At 47.9% G+C, this 24,651-nt stretch overlaps 1 protein-coding gene across 1 annotated transcript in view; it reads left to right on the top strand.

Moving 5' to 3' along the window:
* LOC130296899 (regulatory-associated protein of mTOR-like) overlaps positions 1-20,412 on the top strand; it is a 46,693-nt gene extending 26,281 nt beyond the window's left edge. Inside the window, exons 8-10 of the mRNA XM_056548943.1 lie at positions 11,207-11,310; positions 11,394-11,580; positions 20,383-20,412. Coding sequence (XP_056404918.1) covers positions 11,207-11,310; positions 11,394-11,580; positions 20,383-20,412 — 321 coding nt within the window. The remainder of the gene's footprint in view (positions 1-11,206; positions 11,311-11,393; positions 11,581-20,382) is intronic.
* The last annotated feature ends 4,239 nt before the right edge of the window (positions 20,413-24,651 follow it).

The raw sequence follows: 24,651 nt of genomic DNA, 5'->3' as shown, positions 1-24,651 counted from the left end.
ATCTAACACAGGGAGACAGGATGAAGATGCATTACATAGGATACACTGAGACTATAGTGTGAGTTATAGGAGAGAAGATTTATGTCACTGATCTATCACAAGGAAACAGGATGAAGCTGCATCACATAGGATACACTGAGACTATAGTGTGATATATAGGAGAGAAGATCTATGTCACTGATCTATCACAGGGAAAAGGATGAAGCTGAATCACATAGGATACACTGAGACTATATATAATGTAAGTTATAGGAGAGATCTATGTCACTGATCTATCACAAGGAGACAGGATGAAGCTGCATCACATAGGATACACTGAGACTATAGTGTGATATATAGGAGAGAAGATCTATGTCACTGATCTATCACAAGGAAACAGGATGAAGCTGCATCATATAGGATACACTGAGACTATAGTGTGATATATAGGATAGAAGATCTATGTCCCTGATCTATCACAGGGAAACAGGATAAAGCTGCATCACATAGGATACACTGAGACTATATATAATGTAAGTTATAGGAGAGATCTATGTCAATGATCTATCACAAGGAGACAGGATGAAGCTGCATCACATAGGATACACTGAGACTATAGTGTGATATATAGGAGAGAAGATCTGTGTCACTGATCTATCACAAGGAAACAGGATGAAGCTGCATCACATAGGATACACTGAGACTATATATAATATGAGTTATAGGAGAGAAGATCTATGTCACTGATCACAAGGAGACAGGATAAAGCTGCATCACATAGGATATACTGAGACTATAGTGTGATATATAGGAGAGAAGAACTATGTCACTGATCACATGGAGACAGGATGAAGCTGCATCACATAGGATACGCTGAGACTATATATAATATGAGTTATAGGAGAGAAGATCTATGTCACTGATCACAAGGAACAGGATAAAGCTGCATCACGTAGGATACACTGAGACTATAGTGTGATATATAGGAGAGAAGAACTATGTCACTGATCACAAGGAGACAGGATAAAGCTGCATCACGTAGGATATACTGAGACTATAGTGTGATATATAGGAGAGAAGAACTATGTCACTGATCACAAGGAGACAGGATAAAGCTGCATCACGTAGGATACACTGAGACTATAGTGTGATATATAGGAGAGAAGATCTATGTCACTGATCACAAGGAGACAGGATGAAGCTGTATCACATAGGATATACTGAGACTATAGTGTGATATATAGGAGAGAAGATCTATGTCACTGATCTATCACAGGGAAAAGGATGAAGCTGCATCACATAGGATACACTGAGACTATATATAATATGAGTTATAGGAGAGAAGATCTATGTCACTGATCACAAGGAACAGGATAAAGCTGCATCACGTAGGATATACTGAGACTATAGTGTGATATATAGGAGAGAAGAACTATGTCACTGATCACAAGGAGACAGGATAAAGCTGCATCACGTAGGATACACTGAGACTATAGTGTGATATATAGGATAGAAGATCTATGTCACTGATCACAAGGAGACAGGATAAAGCTGCATCACATAGGATATACTGAGACTATAGTGTGATATATAGGAGAGAAGATCTATGTCACTGATCACAAGGAGACAGGATGAAGCTGCATCACATAGGATACACTGAGACTATAGTGTGATATATAGGAGAGAAGATCTATGTCACTGATCTATCACAGGGAAACAGAATGAAGCTGCATCACATAGGATATACTGAGACTATAGTGTGATATATAGGAGAGAAGAACTATGTCACTGATCACATGGAGACAGGATGAAGCTGCATCACGTAGGATATACTGAGACTATAGTGTGATATATAGGAGAGAAGATCTATGTCACTGATCACATGGAGACAGGATAAAGCTGCATCACGTAGGATATACTGAGACTATAGTGTGATATATAGGAGAGAAGAACTATGTCACTGATCACATGGAGACAGGATGAAGCTGCATCACGTAGGATATACTGAGACTATAGTGTGATATATAGGAGAGAAGATCTATGTCACTGATCACATGGAGACAGGATAAAGCTGCATCACGTAGGATATACTGAGACTATAGTGTGATATATAGGAGAGAAGATCTATGTCACTGATCACAAGGAGACAGGATGAAGCTGCATCACATAGGATACACTGAGACTATAGTGTGATATATAGGAGAGAAGATCTATGTCACTGATCACAAGGAGACAGGATAAAGCTGCATCACATAGGATATACTGAGACTATAGTGTGATATATAGGAGAGAAGATCTATGTCACTGATCACAAGGAGACAGGATGAAGCTGCATCACATAGGATACACTGAGACTATAGTGTGATATATAGGAGAGAAGATCTATGTCACTGATCTATCACAGGGAAACAGAATGAAGCTGCATCACATAGGATATACTGAGACTATAGTGTGATATATAGGAGAGAAGAACTATGTCACTGATCACATGGAGACAGGATGAAGCTGCATCACGTAGGATATACTGAGACTATAGTGTGATATATAGGAGAGAAGATCTATGTCACTGATCACATGGAGACAGGATAAAGCTGCATCACGTAGGATATACTGAGACTATAGTGTGATATATAGGAGAGAAGAACTATGTCACTGATCACATGGAGACAGGATGAAGCTGCATCACGTAGGATATACTGAGACTATAGTGTGATATATAGGAGAGAAGATCTATGTCACTGATCACATGGAGACAGGATAAAGCTGCATCACGTAGGATATACTGAGACTATAGTGTGATATATAGGAGAGAAGATCTATGTCACTGATCACAAGGAGACAGGATGAAGCTGCATCACGTAGGATATACTGAGACTATAGTGTGATATATAGGAGAGAAGATCTATGTCACTGATCACAAGGAGACAGGATGAAGCTGCATCACATAGGATACACTGAGACTATAGTGTGATATATAGGAGAGAAGATCTATGTCACTGATCTATCACAGGGAAACAGAATGAAGCTGCATCACATAGGATATACTGAGACTATAGTGTGATATATAGGAGAGAAGAACTATGTCACTGATCACATGGAGACAGGATGAAGCTGCATCACGTAGGATATACTGAGACTATAGTGTGATATATAGGAGAGAAGAACTATGTCACTGATCACATGGAGACAGGATGAAGCTGTATCACATAGGATACACTGAGACTATATATAATATGAGTTATAGGAGAGATCTAGGTCACTGATCTATCACAAGAGCCGAGGACCGTGCTCTCAATCACCCAAAGTGCAAGAAAAAGTGCAAACGTGTTACACTAAAAAACGTGCACAAAGGATGCGGTCTATCACAAGCCCTTCTCTGACAGGAGAAAGTCCCCCCAGCAAACCTTACCCTTCGCCTCCAGACCAGAAGGTACCAGGTTCAATGTCCCTTTACGCCGAAGCTACTAAGGGACCACAAATGCTCCCGGCATCCCCCTTGGCTTTAGCCAAGGTATCTGCCTGCAGAGCCAATAAGGGCCAGTACCCTACCCATGGAGGAGTACCCCGGGTTTTTGCAGGGAGGTGCGGAACCTAATGGCCACACACACCTCCCCTAGACCGCCAGGAGGGACACCCAGAAGGGCTACCGCATCCTAACAATCCTGTGAACACAACACGCAAAAAGTGACACAGTGTCAAAAATAAAGAAATAAGTGAATGTGCGCAGATATACTGCCTGGACATCCGGCCGGATCTATAAAAAATTCCTCTGATCCTAGCCAGAAGGCCGGGAATCAAGAGGTGAGTGCCACAAGGTGAAGAGTTCATGGTGCCCGTGCTTCAACTCAGTGAGTCTACACTCCCAGTGAGTTTCGGCACTTCAGGGTCACCACTCCCCACTTTGGATCACCCAAAGTGCAAGAAAAAGTGCAAACGTGTCACACTAAAAAACGTGCACAAAGGATGCGGTCTATCGCTAAGCCCTTCTCCGATAGGAGAGAGGCCCCCCAACAAACCTACCCTTCACCTCTGGGCCAAAAGGCACCTGCAAGGATCCAGGTTCGATGCCCCTTTTCGCCGAAGCTACTAAGGGGCCACAAATGCACCCGGTTTCAACCAAGGCGTTAACCAAGGTATCAGCCGAGGAGCCGTATACTGATGTCATCTTGACCGAAGTCAAGATGCCCATGAGTTGGAGGGAGGTGAGGAACCGAATGGCCACACACACCTCCCCTAGACCGCCAGGAGGGATACCCAGAAGGGCACCGCATCCTGCCAATCCTGTGTACAAACAAAACACGCAAAGTGGCATACAAAACTAATAAATAAGTGAATGAGTGCAGATATACTGCCCGGTCATCCGGCCGGATCTATAAAAATTTCCCTGATCCTAGCCAGAAGGCCGGAATACCAAGGATGAGTGCCAAAGGCGAAGAGTATATGGTGCAGTGCGTTCACTCAGTGAGCTATAACACCCAGTGAGATTTGGCACCTCAGGGTCACCACTCCCCGAGGCACTAAAGTACCTCTGCTCTACACCCCCCAACCTCATGGCGAGACCCGGAGGAAACAGGTCACATCAGGGCAGCCGTCGAGCTGATTCCTCAGAACCAGCCCCGGAATACCCCGGTACACCTGCCCCCTCCATGCAGCACCCTTCCCCACCAGCCCAAAACCGGCGTGACTTCTCCACCGGCATGAAACTGATAAGAACAGATACCACACTTGATCTTAACCAAAAGGGTTTTTTGTTTTTTTTAAGAGCCGAGGAACGTGCTCTCGAATCACCCAAAGTGCAAGAAAAAGTGCAAACGTATTACACTAAAAAAAAACATGCACAGAGGATGCGGTCTATCGCAAGCCCTTCTCCGATAGGAGAGGGCCCCAAACAAACATACCCTTAATCTCCGGGCCAAAAGGTACCTGCGAGGTTCCAGGTTCGATGTCCCTTTTTGCTGAAGCTACTAAGGGACCACAAATGCTCCCGGGATCCCCCTTGGCATTAGCCAAGGTATCTGCCTGCAGAGCCGATAACAGTAGGTACCCTGCCAAAGCAGGAGACCCCGGGGTGTTTGCAGGGAGGTGCGGAACCTAATGGCCACACACACCTCCCCTAGACCGCCAGGAGGGACACCCAGAAGGGCTACCGCGTCCTGACAAATCCTGTGGACACAACACGCAAAAAGTGACACATCTTAGCCAAAAGGTATACACGAGGCACTTCATTATCTGATAATAGGCAGCATTACAGAAACAACATGACCTCTCCCGGAGTGCTTCTTTAACATAAAGAATATTTGTGTCATGTGGTTTTGTAGATTGGCTTCTTTTATCTCTTATTGACCTTCAGCTTTCCAACCCTGGGTGACCTCTGCTCCACCACATAGGAAACCATTGATATCTCCCGACCAGTCATGTGGGCACCAGGGCGGGTGGTGGGAGTGTAGATGAGACCCCCTTGTGCTGACATTGTTCTGTAGTCATCTCTATGGACATCGGGGCCCTTGGTTATAATGGGGCTCAGTCATGATGGAAGGATCACCAGAGAGTGATGGCTGCCGATCCTGGACCTTCTCTGGGATGTCTTACCATGCGGTGCTGGCTGAAGCTGGGCCCCCCTTCTTATTAGAGCTGTGGGGGCAGCTGACAAGGATTCCCGTTGTTCTGTGGTGTGCGGCGGCTGCAGCCTGTACACGGTGCGTAGTGGTGCAGAGCCGGTCTCCGGGGACCCCCATTGATATTCAGTGGAGCAGAGTGAATCCTGGGGGGGATTCCTGGGCTTCCTCTGCCCACGTGTCCTCTGCAGCAGACTCTCCCTGCATTAAGGGATTCGCCTGGTTTAACCCCTGAATTACCAGGATCTGTCTCAGTATTCCGCTCCCCTTTCCATGTTATAATTATGGGAATTTTACTACACAGTGTGGGGTGACTGGTGGTTGGTAATGAAAGAGTTAGTCAGGGCTGGCTTCCTATTGGCTGTGAGCTCCCCCTTTATTAACCCCCCCCCCCCCCAAGCTTGTGCTGTTCACGCTGAGTAATGAAAGCGAAGGCCGCATCCATTGCTGCGATAAAAGCCGCCCTGTGGTGCATTACACATTGTATACAGCGTATTGCAGTGCCCTACCCCCTATAGGGCCAGTCACAATGTGCCCGTACACTGCCAGCCTTGGTACCTGCTGCCAGTTGTCACAGTGCCTGCTCTATGGGACTCAGTAGGGATATAAGTTGAACTTGATGGGCTCTGGTCTTTTTTCAACCTCATGAACTATGTTATTATGGTGCCGTCCATATACTCACCCACACAGCGCCACAATGTCAGGTGCCATCAGAATGGGCGATTTTACAAGGTCAATATAAAATATTATAATAAATTGGGGTGCAGATCTCTGTGATAAATGTATGTGAGCGCCCATAGTAGGGATCGACCGATATCGTTTTTTTTAGGGCCAAAACGATACCGATAATCTGTAGAGGTTAGGGCCGATAGCCGATGACTTATACCGATATTCCGGTATAAATTATCGGCTATTTATCCCCCCGCAACACCGCTGCAGATCATGGATTTAAAGCGGGCGCTTTAAATCAATGCACTGCAGTGGCTTTTGTGGTGGCATAGGCCACCGCCGCCACCACCCGCTTCTCTCCTCCTGCCTGTCCTGGGGTCCTGAGTCCTATCACCACCACTGCTCCCCCGACCCGCCGCTCCGCCCCCCCCGACCCGCCGCACCGCGATCGCCCCCCCCGACCCGCCGCACCGAGTCGCACCCCCTACCGCACCGCCCCGGCGCCATTGCCTCCCCCCATCCCCGGTTTTATAATTACCTGACCCGGGGTCCACTCTACATCTGGCTCCGGTGGCGTCCTCCATAGCTGTCACTGTGCGCACTGACGGTGACATCACATCGCGTACGTCACTCGTCATTGCGCACAGCGTAACGCAGGACGCAGCAGGAGCCAGAAGTAGCGTGGACCCCGGGAACAGGTAATTATCAAAACCGGGGATGGGGGAGGCAATGGGGCCTGGGCGGTGCGGTGGAGGGTGCGGCGGGTCGGGAGGGGGGGGGTTGGGCGGTGCGTCGGGTCGGGGGGGGGGGGGGTCCGGGGGCGGGGCATTATCGGCTCATCGGCAAGGTAATTGCCAATACCAATAATGCCCAAAATCGTGATTATCGGCCGATAATATCGGCCAAACCGATAATCGGTCGATCCCTAGCCCATAGTGCCCGCACTGCGTATGATGACTAGTGTAAGATAAAATCCTCTCCTTTTCCCATGGGCCGTTGGTGGTCGGGCTCCATGTTTGTTTAGTGGCTGTTCGGGCTCTACAGCTGGTTGGTTCTCAGGCTCCACAGTTGGTTGGTGGATGCTCAGGCTCTTCAATTGGTTGGTTGGTGCTCAGGCTCCCCAGTTGGTTGGTTGGTGCTCAGGCTCCCCAGTTGGTTGGTTGGTGCTCAGTCTCCCCAGTTGGTTGGTTGGTGCTCAGGCTCCCCAGTTGGTTGGTTGGTTGGTGCTCAGGCTCCACAGTTGGTTGGTGCTCAGGCCACACAGTTGGCTGGTTGGTGCTCAGGCCCCACAGTTGGTTGGTTGGTGCTCAGGCCCCACAGTTGGTTGGTTGGTGCCCAGGCTCTACAGTTGGTTGGTTGGTGCTCAAGCTCCACGGTTGGTTGGTTGGTTGGTGCCCAGACTTCACGGTTGGTTGGAGCTCAGACTCCACAGTTGGTTGATTGGTGCTCAGACTCCATAGTTGGTGGGTTGGTGCTCGGGCTCCACAGTTGGTTGGTTGGTGCTCGGGCTTCACAGTTGGTTGGTGCTCGGGCTCCACAGTTGGTTGGTGCTCGGGCTCCACAGTTGGTTGGTGCTCAGGCTCCACAGTTGGTTGGTGCTCGGGCTCCACAGTTGGTTGGTTGGTGCTCAGGCTCCACAGTTGGTTGGTTGGTGCTCAGGCTCCACAGTTGGTTGGTTGGTGCTCAGGCTCCACAGTTGGCTAATTGGTGCTCAGACTCCACAATTGGTTGGTTGGTGCTCGGGCTCCACAGTTGGTTGGTTGGTGCTCAGGCTCCACAGTTGGTTGGTTGGTGCTCAGGCTCCACAGTTGGTTGGTTGATGCTCAGGCTCCACGGTTGGTTGGTGCTCAGACTCCACAATTGGTTGGTTGGTGCTCAGACTCCACAGTTGGTTAGTTGGTGCTCGGGCTCCACAGTTGGTTGGTGCTCGAGCTCCACAGTTGGTTGGTGTTCAGGCTCCACAGTTCGTTGGTGCTCGGGCTCCACAGTTGGTTGGTTGGTGCTCAGGCTCCACGGTTGGTTGGTTGGTGCTCAGGCTCCACAGTTGGTTGGTTAGTGCTCAGGCCCCACAGTTGGTTGGTTGGTGCTCAGGCTCCACAGTTGGTTGGTGCTCAGACTCCACAGTTGGTTGGTTGGTGCTCAGACTCCACAGTTGGTTGGTTGGTGTTCAGGCTCCACAGTTGGTTGGTGCTCAGGCTCCACAGTTGGTTGTTTGGTGTCCAGGCTCCACAGTTGGTTGGCTAGTGTCCAGGCCCCACAGTTGGTTGGCTGGTGCTCAGGCTCCACAGTGTGTTGGTTTGTGCCCAAGCTTTACAGTTGGTTGATTGGTGCTCAGACTCCATAGTTGGTGGGTTGGTGCTCGGGCTCCACAGTTGGTTGGTTGGTGCTCGGGCTTCACAGTTGGTTGGTGCTCGGGCTCCACAGTTGGTTGGTGCTCGGGCTCCACAGTTGGTTGGTTCTCAGGCTCCACAGTTGGTTGGTGCTCGGGCTCCACAGTTGGTTGGTTGGTGCTCAGGCTCCACAGTTGGTTGGTTGGTGCTCAGGCTCCACAGTTGGTTGGTGCTCAGGCTCCACAGTTGGTTGGTGCTCAGGCTCCACAGTTGGTTGTTTGGTGTCCAGGCTCCACAGTTGGTTGGCTAGTGTCCAGGCCCCACAGTTGGTTGGCTGGTGCTCAGGCTCCACAGTGTGTTGGTTTGTGCCCAAGCTTTACAGTTGGTTGATTGGTGCTCAGACTCCATAGTTGGTGGGTTGGTGCTCGGGCTCCACAGTTGGTTGGTTGGTGCTCGGGCTTCACAGTTGGTTGGTGCTCGGGCTCCACAGTTGGTTGGTGCTCGGGCTCCACAGTTGGTTGGTTCTCAGGCTCCACAGTTGGTTGGTGCTCGGGCTCCACAGTTGGTTGGTTGGTGCTCAGGCTCCACAGTTGGTTGGTTGGTGCTCAGGCTCCACAGTTGGTTGGTTGGTGCTCAGGCTCCACAGTTGGTTGGTTGGTGCTCAGACTCCACAATTGGTTGGTTGGTGCTCGGGCTCCACAGTTGGTTGGTTGGTGCTCAGGCTCCACAGTTGGTTGGTTGGTGCTCAGGCTCCACAGTTGGTTGGTTGATGCTCAGGCTCCACGGTTGGTTGGTGCTCAGACTCCACAATTGGTTGGTTGGTGCTCAGACTCCACAGTTGGTTGGTTGGTGCTCGGGCTCCACAGTTGGTTGGTGCTCGAGCTCCACAGTTGGTTGGTGTTCAGGCTCCACAGTTCGTTGGTGCTCGGGCTCCACAGTTGGTTGGTTGGTGCTCAGGCTCCACGGTTGGTTGGTTGGTGCTCAGGCTCCACAGTTGGTTGGTTAGTGCTCAGGCCCCACAGTTGGTTGGTTGGTGCTCAGGCTCCACAGTTGGTTGGTGCTCAGACTCCACAGTTGGTTGGTTGGTGCTCAGACTCCACAGTTGGTTGGTTGGTGTTCAGGCTCCACAGTTGGTTGGTGCTCAGGCTCCACAGTTGGTTGTTTGGTGTCCAGGCTCCACAGTTGGTTGGCTAGTGTCCAGGCCCCACAGTTGGTTGGCTGGTGCTCAGGCTCCACAGTGTGTTGGTTTGTGCCCAAGCTTTACAGTTGGTTGATTGGTGCCCAGGCTTTACAGTTGGTTTGTGCCCAAGCTCTATAGTTGGTGCCCAGGCTCCACAGTTGGTTGGTTGGTGCCCAGGCTCTATAGTTGGTTCGTTGGTGTCCAGGCCCCACAGTTGGTTGGTTGGTGCTCAGGCCCCACAGTTGGCTGGTTGGTGCTCAGGCTCCACAGTTGGTTGGTGCTCAGGCTCCACAGTTGGTGTGTGCTCAGGCTCCACAGTTGGTTGGTTGGTGCCCAGGCTCTATGGTTGGGTGGTTGGTGTCCAGGCTCTATAGTTGGGTGGTTGGTGCTCAGACTCCACAGTTGGTTGGTTGGTGCTCGGGCTCCACAGTTGGTTGGTGCTCGGGCTCCACAGTTGGTTGTTTGGTGTCCAGGCTCCACAGTTGGTTGGTGTCCAGGCTCCACAGTTGGTTGGTTGGTGTCCAGGCTCCACAGTTGGTTGGTTGGTTGGTTGGTTGGTGTCCAGGCTCCACAGTTGGTTGGTTGGTGTCCAGGCTCCACAGTTGGTTGGCTAGTGTCCAGGCCCCACAGTTGGTTGGCTGGTGCTCAGGCTCCACAGTGTGTTGGTTTGTGCCCAAGCTTTACAGTTGGTTGATTGGTGCCCAGGCTTTACAGTTGGTTTGTGCCCAAGCTCTATAGTTGGTGCCCAGGCTCCACAGTTGGTTGGTTGGTGCCCAGGCTCTATAGTTGGTTCCTTGGTGTCCAGGCCCCACAGTTGGTGCTCAGGCCCCACAGTTGGCTGGTTGGTGCTCAGGCTCCACAGTTGGTTGGTGCTCAGGCTCCACAGTTGGTTGGTGCTCAGGCTCCACAGTTGGTTGGTTGGTGCCCAGGCTCTATAGTTGGGTGGTTGGTGTCCAGGCTCCAAGGTTGGTTGGTGTTCAGGCTCCACAGTTGGTTGGTTGGTGTTCAGGATCCACAGTTGGTTGGTTGGTGTTCAGGCTCCACAGATGGTTGGTGCTCAGGCTCAACAGTTGGTTGTTTGGTGTCCAGACTCCACAGTTGGTTCGTTGGTGTCCAGGCCCCACAGTTGGTTGGTGCTCAGACTCCACAGTTGGTTGGTGCTCAGGCTCCGCAGTTGGTTGGTTGGTGCTCAGACTCTTCAGTTGGTTGGTTGGTGCCCATGCTCTATTGTTGGTTGGTTGGTGCTCATGCTCTATAGTTGGTTGGTCAGTACCCATGCTCTATAGTTGGTTGGTTGGTACCCAGACTTCACGGTCGGTTGGTTGGTGTCCAAGCTCCACGATTGGTTGGTGCTCAGTTAGTTACGCTTTTTTGTAGACGTTTGTGGTTTTTGTGGCGCTCATCTTCTGTTGTTTTTTTATTTATTTTTTTAGGCCACCTTGAGCACTCGCCCCCAGCGCATTTTGGACGCTGCCTCTCTCACCCAGTCTGCCCCAGCCAGCCCCACTAATAAAGGGATGCATATCCACCAAGTTGGGTAAGATGGCTGCCATGTCCTCATGTTCAGGTTTGTTGTGGTTCGGCAGGAATAATGATGTGCCCTTTCTGATCTCTATGTAGGGGGTCACCTCCAACTCCAAGCGCCAGCAGCTCAAGTCTCACCAACGATGTCGCCAAACCCACCATCAGTAGAGAGTTGCCTTCTGCCCGACCTGCCAATGTTGGAGGAAATATAGGGGTACAATATACTCCACATTCTCACCAATTCCCCCGAACCCGCAAGATGTTTGACAAAGGCCCGGATCAGGTAATGCATCTGGCACCCACCACCAAGGGCATCCCATATATAAGAGAGCACCTATGAAATACGAGGGCATCCCTTGTATGAGAGAGCACCTACTAAATAAGAGGGCATCCCCTATATGAGAGGGCACCTACTAAATAAGAGAGCATCCCCTATATGAGAGGGCACCTACTAATTAAGAGGGCATCCCCTATATGAGAGGGCACCTACTAATTAAGAGGGCATCCCCTGTATGAGAGGGCACCTACTAAATAAGAGGGCATCCCCTGTATGAGAGGGTACCTACTAAATAAGAGGGCATCCCCTGTATGAGAGGGCACCTACTAAATAAGAGAGCATCCCCTGTATAAGAGGGTACCTACTAAATAAGAGGGCATCCCCTGTATAAGAGGATACCTACTAAATAAGAGGGCATCCCCTGTATGAGAGGGTACCTACTAAATAAGAGGGCATCCCCTATATGAGAGGGCACCTACTAAATAAGAGAGCATCCCCTATATGAGAAGGCACCTACTAATTAAGAGGGCATCCCCTGTATGAGAGGGCACCTACTAAATAAGAGGGCATCCCCTGTATGAGAGGGTACCTACTAAATAAGAGGGCATCCCCTGTATAAGAGGGTACCTACTAAATAAGAGGGCATCCCCTGTATAAGAGGGTACCTACTAAATAAGAGGGCATCCCCTATATGAGAGGGTACCTACTAAATAAGAGGGCATCCCCTGTATGAGAGGGTACCTACTAAATAAGAGGGCATCCCCTGTATAAGAGGGTACCTACTAAATAAGAGGGCATCCCCTATATGAGAGGGTACCTACTAAATAAGAGGGCATCCCCTGTATAAGAGGGTACCTACTAAATAAGAGGGCATCCCCTGTATGAGAGGGTACCTACTAAATAAGAGGGCATCCCCTGTATGAGAGGGCACCTACTAAATAAGAGGGCATCCCCTGTATGAGAGGGTACCTACTAAATAAGAGGGCATCCCCTATATGAGAGGGTACCTACTAAATAAGAGGGCATCCCCTGTATGAGAGGGTACCTACTAAATAAGAGGGCATCCCCTGTATGAGAGGGCACCTACTAAATAAGAGGGCATCCCCTGTATGAGAGGGCACCTACTAAATAAGAGGGCATCCCCTATATGAGAGGTCACCTACTAAATAAGAGGGCATCCCCTGTATAAGAGGGTACCTACTAAATAAGAGGGCATCCCCTGTATAAGAGGGTACCTACTAAATAAGAGGGCATCCCCTATATGAGAGGGCACCTACTAAATAAGAGAGCATCCCCTGTATAAGAGGATACCTACTAAATAAGAGGGCATCCCCTGTATAAGAGGGTACCTACTAAATAAGAGGGCATCCCCTGTATGAGAGGACACCTACTAAATAAGAGGGCATCCCCTGTATGAGAGGGCACCTACTAAATAAGAGGGCATCCCCTGTATAAGAGGGTACCTACTAATTAAGAGGGAATCCCCTGTATAAGAGGGTACCTACTAATTAAGAGGGCATCCCCTGTATGAGAGGGCACCTACTAAATAAGAGGGCATCCCCTGTATAAGAGGATACCTACTAAATAAGAGGGCATCCCCTGTATAAGAGGGCACCTACTAAATAAGAGGGCATCCCCTGTATAAGAGGATACCTACTAAATAAAAGGGCATCCCCTGTATAAGAGGGTACCTACTAAATAAGAGGGCATCCCCTGTATAAGAGGGTACCTACTAAATAAGAGGGCATCCCCTATTTGTGAGGGCACCTACTAAATAAGAGGGCATCCCCTGTATGAGAGGGTACCTACTAAATAAGAGGGCATCCCCTGTATAAGAGGATACCTACTAAATAAAAGGGCATCCCCTGTATAAGAGGGTACCTACTAAATAAGAGGGCATCCCCTGTATAAGAGGGTACCTACTAAATAAGAGGGCATCCCCTATTTGTGAGGGCACCTACTAAATAAGAGGGCATCCCCTGTATGAGAGGGCACCTACTAAATAAGAGGGCATCCCCTGTATAAGAGGGTACCTACTAAATAAGAGGGCATCCCCTGTATAAGAGGATACCTACTAAATAAGAGGGCATCCCCTGTATGAGAGGGTACCTACTAAATAAGAGGGCATCCCCTGTATGAGAGGGCACCTACTAAATAAGAGGGCATCCCCTGTATAAGAGGGTACCTACTAAATAAGAGGGCATCCCCTGTATGAGAGGGCACCTACTAAATAAGAGGGCATCCCCTGTATGAGAGGGTACCTACTAAATAAGAGGGCATCCCCTGTATGAGAGGGTACCTACTAAATAAGAGGGCATCCCCTGTATGAGAGGATACCTACTAAATAAGAGGGCATCCCCTGTATAAGAGGGTACCTACTAAATAAGAGGGCATCCCCTGTATAAGAGGGTACCTACTAAATAAGAGGGCATCCCCTGTATGAGAGGGCACCTACTAAATAAGAGGGCATCCCCTGTATGAGAGGGTACCTACTAAATAAGAGGGCATCCCCTGTATAAGAGGGTACCTACTAAATAAGAGGGCATCCCCTGTATGAGAGGGTACCTACTAAATAAGAGGGCATCCCCTGTATAAGAGGGTACCTACTAAATAAGAGGGCATCCCCTGTATGAGAGGGCACCTACTAAATAAGAGGGCATCCCCTGTATAAGAGGATACCTACTAAATAAAAGGGCATCCCCTGTATAAGAGGGTACCTACTAAATAAGAGGGCATCCCCTGTATAAGAGGGTACCTACTAAATAAGAGGGCATCCCCTATTTGTGAGGGCACCTACTAAATAAGAGGGCATCCCCTGTATGAGAGGGTACCTACTAAATAAGAGGGCATCCCCTGTATAAGAGGATACCTACTAAATAAAAGGGCATCCCCTGTATAAGAGGGTACCTACTAAATAAGAGGGCATCCCCTGTATAAGAGGGTACCTACTAAATAAGAGGGCATCCCCTATTTGTGAGGGCACCTACTAAATAAGAGGGCATCCCCTGTATGAGAGGGCACCTACTAAATAAGAGGGCATCCCCTGTATAAGAGGGTACCTACTAAATAAGAGGGCATCCCCTGTATAAGAGGGTACCTACTAAATAAGAGGGCATCCCTTGTATGAGAGGATACCTACTAAATAAGAGGGCATCCCCTGTATAAGAGGGCACCTACTAAATAAGAGGGCATCCCCTGTATAAGAGGGTACCTACTAAATAAGAGGGCATCCCCTGTATGAGAGGGCACCTACTAAATAAGAGGGCATCCCCTGTATGAGAGGGTACCTACTAAATAAGAGGGCATCCCCTGTAGGAGAGGGTACCTACTAAATAAGAGGGCATCCCCTGTATGAGAGGATACCTACTAAATAAGAGGGCATCCCCTGTATAAGAGGGTACCTACTAAATAAGAGGGCATCCCCTGTATAAGAGGGTACCTACTAAATAAGAGGGCATCCCCTGTATGAGAGGGCACCTACTAAATAAGAGGGCATCCCCTGTATGAGAGGGTACCTACTAAATAAGAGGGCATCCCCTGTATAAGAGGGTACCTACTAAATAAGAGGGCATCCCCTGTATGAGAGGGCACCTACTAAATAAGAGGGCATCCCCTGTATAAGAGGGTACCTACTAAATAAGAGGGCATCCCCTATTTGTGAGGGCACCTACTAAATAAGAGGGCATCCCCTGTATAAGAGGGTACCTACTAAATAAGAGGGCATCCCCTGTATGAGAGGGCACCTACTAAATAAGAGGGCATCCCCTGTATGAGAGGGCACCTACTAAATAAGAGGGCATCCCCTGTATGAGAGGGTACCTACTAAATAAGAGGGCATCCCCTGTATAAGAGGGTACCTACTAAATAAGAGGGCATCCCCTATATGAGAGGGCACCTACTAAATAAGAGGGCATCCCCTATATGAGAGGGTACCTACTAAATAAGAGGGCATCCCCTGTATGAGAGGGCACCTACTAAATAAGAGGGCATCCCCTGTATGAGAGGGTACCTACTAAATAAGAGAGCATCCCCTGTATAAGAGGGTACCTACTAAATAAGAGGGCATCCCCTGTATGAGAGAGCACCTACTAAATAAGAGGGCATCCCCTGTATAAGAGGGCACCTACTAAATAAGAGGGAATCCCCTGTATAAGAGGGTACCTACTAAATAAGAGGGCATCCCCTGTATGAGAGGGCACCTACTAAATAAGAGGGCATCCCCTGTATGAGAGGGCACCTACTAAATAAGAGGGCATCCCCTGTATAAGAGGGCACCTACTAAATAAGAGGGAATCCCCTGTATAAGAGGGTACCTACTAAATAAGAGGGCATCCCCTGTATGAGAGGGTACCTACTAAATAAGAGGGCATCCCCTGTATGAGAGGGCACCTACTAAATAAGAGGGCATCCCCTGTATGAGAGGGTACCTACTAAATAAGAGGGCATCCCCTGTATAAGAGGGTACCTACTAAATAAGAGGGCATCCCCTGTATGAGAGGGTACCTACTAAATAAGAGGGCATCCCCTATATGAGAGGGTACCTACTAAATAAGAGGGCATCCCCTGTATGAGAGGGTACCTACTAAATAAGAGGGCATCCCCTGTATAAGAGGGTACCTACTAAATAAGAGGGCATCCCCTATATGAGAGGGTACCTACTAAATAAGAGGGCATCCCCTGTATAAGAGGGTACCTACTAAATAAGAGGGCATCCCCTGTATGAGAGGGCACCTACTAAATAAGAGGGCATCCCCTGTATGAGAGGGTACCTACTAAATAAGAGGGCATCCCCTATATGAGAGGGTACCTACTAAATAAGAGGGCATCCCCTGTATGAGAGGGTACCTACTAAATAAGAGGGCATCCCCTGTATGAGAGGGCACCTACTAAATAAGAGGGCATCCCCTGTATGAGAGGGTACCTACTAAATAAGAGGGCATCCCCTGTATGAGAGGGTACCTACTAAATAAGAGGGCATCCCCTGTATGAGAGGGCACCTACTAAATAAGAGGGCATCCCCTGTATGAGAGGGCACCTACTAAATAAGAGGGCATCCCCTATATGAGAGGGCACCTACTAAATAAGAGGGCATCCCTTGTATGAGAGGGTACCTACTAAATAAGAGGGCATCCCCTATATGAGAGGGTACCTACTAAATAAGAGGGCATCCCCTGTATGAGAGGGTACCTACTAAATAAGAGGGCATCCCCTGTATGAGAGGGCACCTACTAAATAAGAGGGCATCCCCTGTATGAGAGGGTACCTACTAAATAAGAGGGCATCCCCTGTATGAGAGGGTACCTACTAAATAAGAGGGCATCCCCTGTATGAGAGGGCACCTACTAAATAAGAGGGCATCCCCTGTATGAGAGGGCACCTACTAAATAAGAGGGCATCCCCTATATGAGAGGGCACCTACTAAATAAGAGGGCATCCCCTGTATGAGAGGGCACCTACTAAATAAGAGGGCATCCCCTGTATGAGAGGGTACCTACTAAATAAGAGGGCATCCCCTGTATAAGAGGGTACCTACTAAATAAGAGGGCATCCCTTGTATGAGAGGGTACCTACTAAATAAGAGGGCATCCCCTGTATGAGAGGGTACCTACTAAATAAGAGGGCATCCCCTGTATAAGAGGGTACCTACTAAATAAGAGGGCATCCCCTGTATGAGAGGGTACCTACTAAATAAGAGGGCATCCCCTGTATAAGAGGGTACCTACTAAATAAGAGGGCATCCCCTGTATAAGAGGGTACCTACTAAATAAGAGGGCATCCCCTGTATCAGAGGGTACCTACTAAATAAAAGGGCATCCCCTATTTGTGAGGGCACCTACTAAATAAGAGGGCATCCCCTGTATAAGAGGATACCTACTAAATAAGAGGGCATCCCCTGTATGAGAGGGTACCTACTAAATAAGAGGGCATCCCCTGTATAAGAGGATACCTACTAAATAAGAGGGCATCCCCTGTATGAGAGGGTACCTACTAAATAAGAGGGCATCCCCTGTATGAGAGGGCACCTACTAAATAAGAGGGCATCCCCTGTATGAGAGGGTACCTACTAAATAAGAGGGCATCCCCTGTATAAGAGGGTACCTACTAAATAAGAGGGCATCCCCTATATGAGAGGGTACCTACTAAATAAGAGGGCATCCCCTGTATAAGAGGGTACCTACTAAATAAGAGGGCATCCCCTGTATGAGAGGGTACCTACTAAATAAGAGGGCATCCCCTGTATGAGAGGGCACCTACTAAATAAGAGGGCATCCCCTGTATAAGAGGGCACCTACTAAATAAGAGGGCATCCCCTGTATAAGAGGGTACCTACTAAATAAGAGGGCATCCCCTGTATGAGAGGGCACCTACTAAATAAGAGGGCATCCCCTGTATAAGAGGGTACCTACTAAATAAGAGGGCATCCCCTATATGAGAGGGCACCTACTAAATAAGAGGGCATCCCCTGTATGAGAGGGTACCTACTAAATAAGAGGGCATCCCCTATATGAGAGGGTACCTACTAAATAAGAGGGCATCCCCTGTGTTAGAGGGTACCTACTAAATAAGAGGGCATCCCCTGTATGAGAGGGCACCTACTAAATAAGAGGGCATCCCCTGTATGAGAGGGTACCTACTAAATAAGAGGGCATCCCCTGTATGAGAGGGCACCTACTAAATAAGAGGGCATCCCCTGTATGAGAGGGCACCTACTAAATAAGAGGGCATCCCCTATATGAGAGGGCACCTACTAAATAAGAGGGCATCCCTTGTATGAGAGGGTACCTACTAAATAAGAGGGCATCCCCTGTATGAGAGGGTACCTACTAAATAAGAGGGCATCCCCTGTATAAGAGGGTACCTACTAAATAAGAGGGCATCCCCTGTATGAGAGGGTACCTACTAAATAAGAGGGCATCCCCAGTATGAGAGGGTACCTACTAAATAAGAGGGCATCCCCTGTATGAGAGGGCACCTACTAAATAAGAGGGCATCCCCTGTATGAGAGGGTACCTACTAAATAAGAGGGCATCCCCTGTATAAGAGGGTACCTACTAAATAAGAGGGCATCCCTTGTATGAGAGGGTACCTACTAAATAAGAGGGCATCCCCTGTATGAGAGGGTACCTACTAAATAAGAGGGCATCCCCTGTATAAGAGGGTACCTACTAAATAAGAGGGCATCCCCTGTATGAGAGGGTACCTACTAAATAAGAGGGCATCCCCTGTATAAGAGGGTACCTACTAAATAAGAGGGCATCCCCTGTATAAGAGGGTACCTACTAAATAAGAGGGCATCCCCTGTATCAGAGGGTACCTACTAAATAAAAGGGCATCCCCTATTTGTGAGGGCACCTACTAAATAAGAGGGCATCCCCTGTATAAGAGGATACCTACTAAATAAGAGGGCATCCCCTGTATGAGAGGGTACCTACTAAATAAGAGGGCATCCCCTGTATGAGAGGGTACCTACTAAATAAGAGGGCATCCCCTGTTTGAGAGGGTACCTACTAAATAAGAGGGCATCCCTTGTATAAGAGGGTACCTACTAAATAAGAGGGCATCCCCTGTATAAGAGGGTACCTACTAAATAAGAGGGCATCCCTTGTATGAGAGGGTACCTACTAAATAAGAGAGCATCCCCTGTATGAGAGGGCACCTACTAAATAAGAGGGCATCCCTTGTATGAGAGGGTACCTACTAAATAAGAGGGCATCCCCTGTATGAGAGGGCACCTACTAAATAAGAGGGCATCCCCTGTATGAGAGGGTACCTACTAAATAAGAGGGCATCCCCTATATGAGAGGGTACCTACTAAATAAGAGGGCATCCCCTGTATGAGAGGGTACCTACTAAATAAGAGGGCATCCCCTGTATGAGAGGGCACCTACTAAATAAGAGGGCATCCCCTGTATAAGAGGGTACCTACTAAATAAGAGGGCATCCCCTGTATGAGAGGGTACCTACTAAATAAGAGGGCATCCCCTGTATGAGAGGGTACCTACTAAATAAGAGGGCATCCCCTGTATGAGAGGGTACCTACTAAATAAGAGGGCATCCCCTGTATGAGAGGGTACCTACTAAATAAGAGGGCATCCCCTGTATGAGAGGGTACCTACTAAATAAGAGGGCATCCCCTGTATGAGAGGGCACCTACTAAATAAGAGGGCATCCCCTGTATAAGAGGGTACCTACTAAATAAGAGGGCATCCCCTGTATGAGAGGGTACCTACTAAATAAGAGGGCATCCCCTGTATGAGAGGGTACCTACTAAATAAGAGGGCATCCCCTGTATGAGAGGGCACCTACTAAATAAGAGGGCATCCCCTGTATAAGAGGGTACCTACTAAATAAGAGGGCATCCCCTGTATGAGAGGGCACCTACTAAATAAGAGGGCATCCCCTGTATAAGAGGGTACCTACTAAATAAGAGGGCATCCCCTGTATGAGAGGGTACCTACTAAATAAGAGGGCATCCCCTATATGAGAGGGTACCTACTAAATAAGAGGGCATCCCCTGTATGAGAGGGTACCTACTAAATAAGAGGGCATCCCCTGTATAAGAGGGTACCTACTAAATAAGAGGGCTTCACCTATATGAGAGGTCATCCCTTATATAAGAGGGCATCCCCTATATGAGAGGTCATCCCTTATATAAGAGGGTATCCCCTATATGAGAGGTCATCCCTTATATAAGAGGGCTTCCCCCATAGAGCCGCTGCAGGACATGACCTTGTGTTGTATAGTTGGCGGCTGCCTTCTATGGGCGTCATGTTACTCTTTGATAACGCTGGATGTTGCCCCCTTTAGGTGCCATACTGTGCTGTTCGTGTAACCTGAGCTCTAATGTGTACATTACCTGAGCCATAACGTGTACATTACCTGAGCCATAACGTGTACATTACCTGAGCCATAACGTGTACATTACCTGAGCCATAACGTGTACATTACCTGAGCCATAATGTGTACATTACCTGAGCCATAACGCGTACATTACCTGAGCCATAACGTGTACATTACCTGAGCCATAACGCGTACATTACCTGAGCCATAACGTGTACATTACCTGAGCCATAACGTGTACATTACCTGAGCCATAACGTGTACATTACCTGAGCCATAACGTGTACATTACCTGAGCCATAACGTGTACATTACCTGAGCCATAACATGTACATTACCTGAGCCATAACGTGTACATTACCTGAGCCATAACGTGTACATTACCTGAGCCATAACGTGTACATTACCTGAGCCATAACGTGTACATTACCTGAGCCATAACATGTACATTACCTGAGCCATAACGTGTACATTACCTGAGCCATAACGTGTACATTACCTGAGCCATAACGTGTACATTACCTGAGCCATAACGTGTACATTACCTGAGCCATAACGTGTACATTACCTGAGCCATAACGTGTACATTACCTGAGCCATAACGTGTACATTACCTGAGCCATAACGCGTGCATTACCTGAGCCATAACGTGTACATTACCTGAGCCATAACGTGTACATTACCTGAGCCATAACCTGTACATTACCTGAGCCATAACGTGTACATTACCTGAGCCATAACGTGTACATTACCTGAGCCATAACGCGTACATTACCTGAGCCATAACGTGTGCATTACCTGAGCCATAACGTGTACATTACCTGAGCCATAACGTGTACATTACCTGAGCCATAACGCGTACATTACCTGAGCCATAACGCGTGCATTACCTGAGCCATAACGTGTGCATTACCTGAGCCATAACGTGTACATTACCTGAGCCATAACGTGTACATTACCTGAGCCATAACGCGTGCATTACCTGAGCCATAACGTGTGCATTACCTGAGCCATAACGTGTGCATTACCTGAGCCATAACGTGTGCAATACCTGAGCCATAACGTGTACATTACCTGAGCCATAACGTGTACATTACCTGAGCCATAACGCGTACATTACCTGAGCCATAACCTGTACATTACCTGAGCCATAACGTGTACATTACCTGAACCATAACGTGTACATTGCCTGAGCCATAACGTGTACATTACCTGAACCATAACGTGTACATTACCTGAGCCATAACGTGTACATTACCTGAGCCATAACGTGTACATTACCTGAGCCATAACGTGTACATTACCTGAGCCATAACGTGTACATTACCTGAGCCATAACGTGTACATTACCTGAGCCATAACGAGTACATTACCTGAGCCATAACGTGTACATTACCTGAGCCATAACGTGTACATTACCTGAGCCATAACGTGTACATTACCTGAGCCATAACGCGTACATTACCTGAGCCATAACGTGTACATTACCTGAGCCATAACGTGTACATTACCTGAGCCATAACGTGTACATTACCTGAGCCATAACGTGTACATTACCTGAGCCATAACGTGTACATTACCTGAGCCATAACGCGTACATTACCTGAGCCATAACCTGTACATTACCTGAGCCATAACGTGTACATTACCTGAGCCATAACGTGTACATTACCTGAGCCATAACGTGTACATTACCTGAGCCATAACGTGTACATTACCTGAGCCATAACGCGTACATTACCTGAGCCATAACGAGTACATTACCTGAACCATAACGTGTACATTACCTGAGCCATAACGTGTACATTACCTGAGCCATAACCTGTACATTACCTGAGCCATAACGCGTACATTACCTGAGCCATAACGTGTACATTACCTGAGCCATAACCTGTACATTACCTGAGCCATAACGTGTACATTACCTGAGCCATAACGTGTACATTACCTGAGCCATAACGTGTACATTACCTGAGCCATAACGTGTACATTACCTGAGCCATAACGAGTACATTACCTGAGCCATAACGTGTACATTACCTGAGCCATAACGTGTACATTACCTGAGCCATAACGTGTACATTACCTGAGCCATAACGCGTACATTACCTGAGCCATAACGTGTACATTACCTGAGCCATAACGTGTACATTACCTGAGCCATAACGTGTACATTACCTGAGCCATAACGTGTACATTACCTGAGCCATAACGTGTACATTACCTGAGCCATAACGCGTACATTACCTGAGCCATAACCTGTACATTACCTGAGCCATAACGTGTACATTACCTGAGCCATAACGTGTACATTACCTGAGCCATAACGTGTACATTACCTGAGCCATAACGTGTACATTACCTGAGCCATAACGCGTACATTACCTGAGCCATAACGAGTACATTACCTGAACCATAACGTGTACATTACCTGAGCCATAACGTGTACATTACCTGAGCCATAACCTGTACATTACCTGAGCCATAACGCGTACATTACCTGAGCCATAACGTGTACATTACCTGAGCCATAACCTGTACATTACCTGAGCCATAACGTGTACATTACCTGAGCCATAACGTGTACATTACCTGAGCCATAACGCGTACATTACCTGAGCCATAACCTGTACATTACCTGAGCCATAACGTGTACATTACCTGAGCCATAACGTGTACATTACCTGAGCCATAACGTGTACATTACCTGAGCCATAACGTGTACATTACCTGAGCCATAACGTGTACATTACCTGAGCCATAACGTGTACATTACCTGAGCCATAACGTGTACATTACCTGAGCCATAACGTGTGCATTACCTGAGCCATAACGTGTACATTACCTGAGCCATAACGTGTACATTACCTGAGCCATAACGTGTACATTACCTGAGCCATAACGTGTACATTACCTGAGCCATAACGTGTACATTACCTGAGCCATAACGTGTACATTACCTGAGCCATAACGTGTACATTACCTGAGCCATAACATGTATGTTACCTGAGCCATAACGTGTACATTACCTGAGCCATAACGTGTACATTACCTGAGCCATAACGTGTACATTACCTGAGCCATAACGTGTACATTACCTGAGCCATAACGTGTACATTACCTGAGCCATAATGTGTACATTACCTGAGCCATAACATGTACATTACCTGAGCCATAACGCGTACATTACCTGAGCCATAACGCGTACATTACCTGAGCCATAACGTGTACATTACCTGAGCCATAACGTGTACATTACCTGAGCCATAACGTGTACATTACCTGAGCCATAACGTGTACATTACCTGAGCCATAACGTGTACATTACCTGAGCCATAACGTGTACATTACCTGAGCCATAACGTGTACATTACCTGAGCCATAACGTGTGCATTACCTGAGCCATAACGTGTACATTACCTGAGCCATAACGTGTACATTACCTGAGCCATAACGCGTACATTACCTGAGCCATAACGTGTACATTACCTGAGCCATAACCTGTACATTACCTGAGCCATAACGTGTACATTACCTGAGCCATAACGTGTACATTACCTGAACCATAACGTGTACATTACCTGAGCCATAACGTGTACATTACCTGAGCCATAACGTGTACATTACCTGAGCCATAACGCGTACATTACCTGAGCCATAACGCGTACATTACCTGAGCCATAACGCGTGCATTACCTGAGCCATAACGTGTACATTACCTGAGCCATAACGCGTACATTACCTGAGCCATAACGTGTACATTACCTGAGCCATAACGTGTACATTACCTGAGCCATAACGTGTACATTACCTGAGCCATAACGTGTACATTACCTGAGCCATAACGTGTACATTACCTGAGCCATAATGTGTACATTACCTGAGCCATAACGTGTACATTACCTGAGCCATAACGTGTACATTACGTGAGCCATAACGTGTACATTACCTGAGCCATAACGTGTACATTACCTGAGCCATAACGTGTACATTACCTGAGCCATAACGTGTACATTACCTGAGCCATAACGTGTACATTACCTGAGCCCTAACGTGTACATTACCTGAGCCCTAACGTGTACATTACCTGAGCCATAACGCGTACATTACCTGAGCCATAACGTGTACATTACCTGAGCCATAACGTGTACATTACCTGAGCCATAACGTGTACATTACCTGAGCCATAACGTGTACATTACCTGAGCCATAACGTGTACATTACCTGAGCCATAA

This window comes from Hyla sarda, chromosome 12, assembly GCF_029499605.1.
Source record: "Hyla sarda isolate aHylSar1 chromosome 12, aHylSar1.hap1, whole genome shotgun sequence".
NCBI classification, from domain to species: domain Eukaryota; kingdom Metazoa; phylum Chordata; class Amphibia; order Anura; family Hylidae; genus Hyla; species Hyla sarda.
Note: the sequence above shows the minus strand (reverse complement) of the source record. Positions and strands in the feature narration are given on the sequence as shown.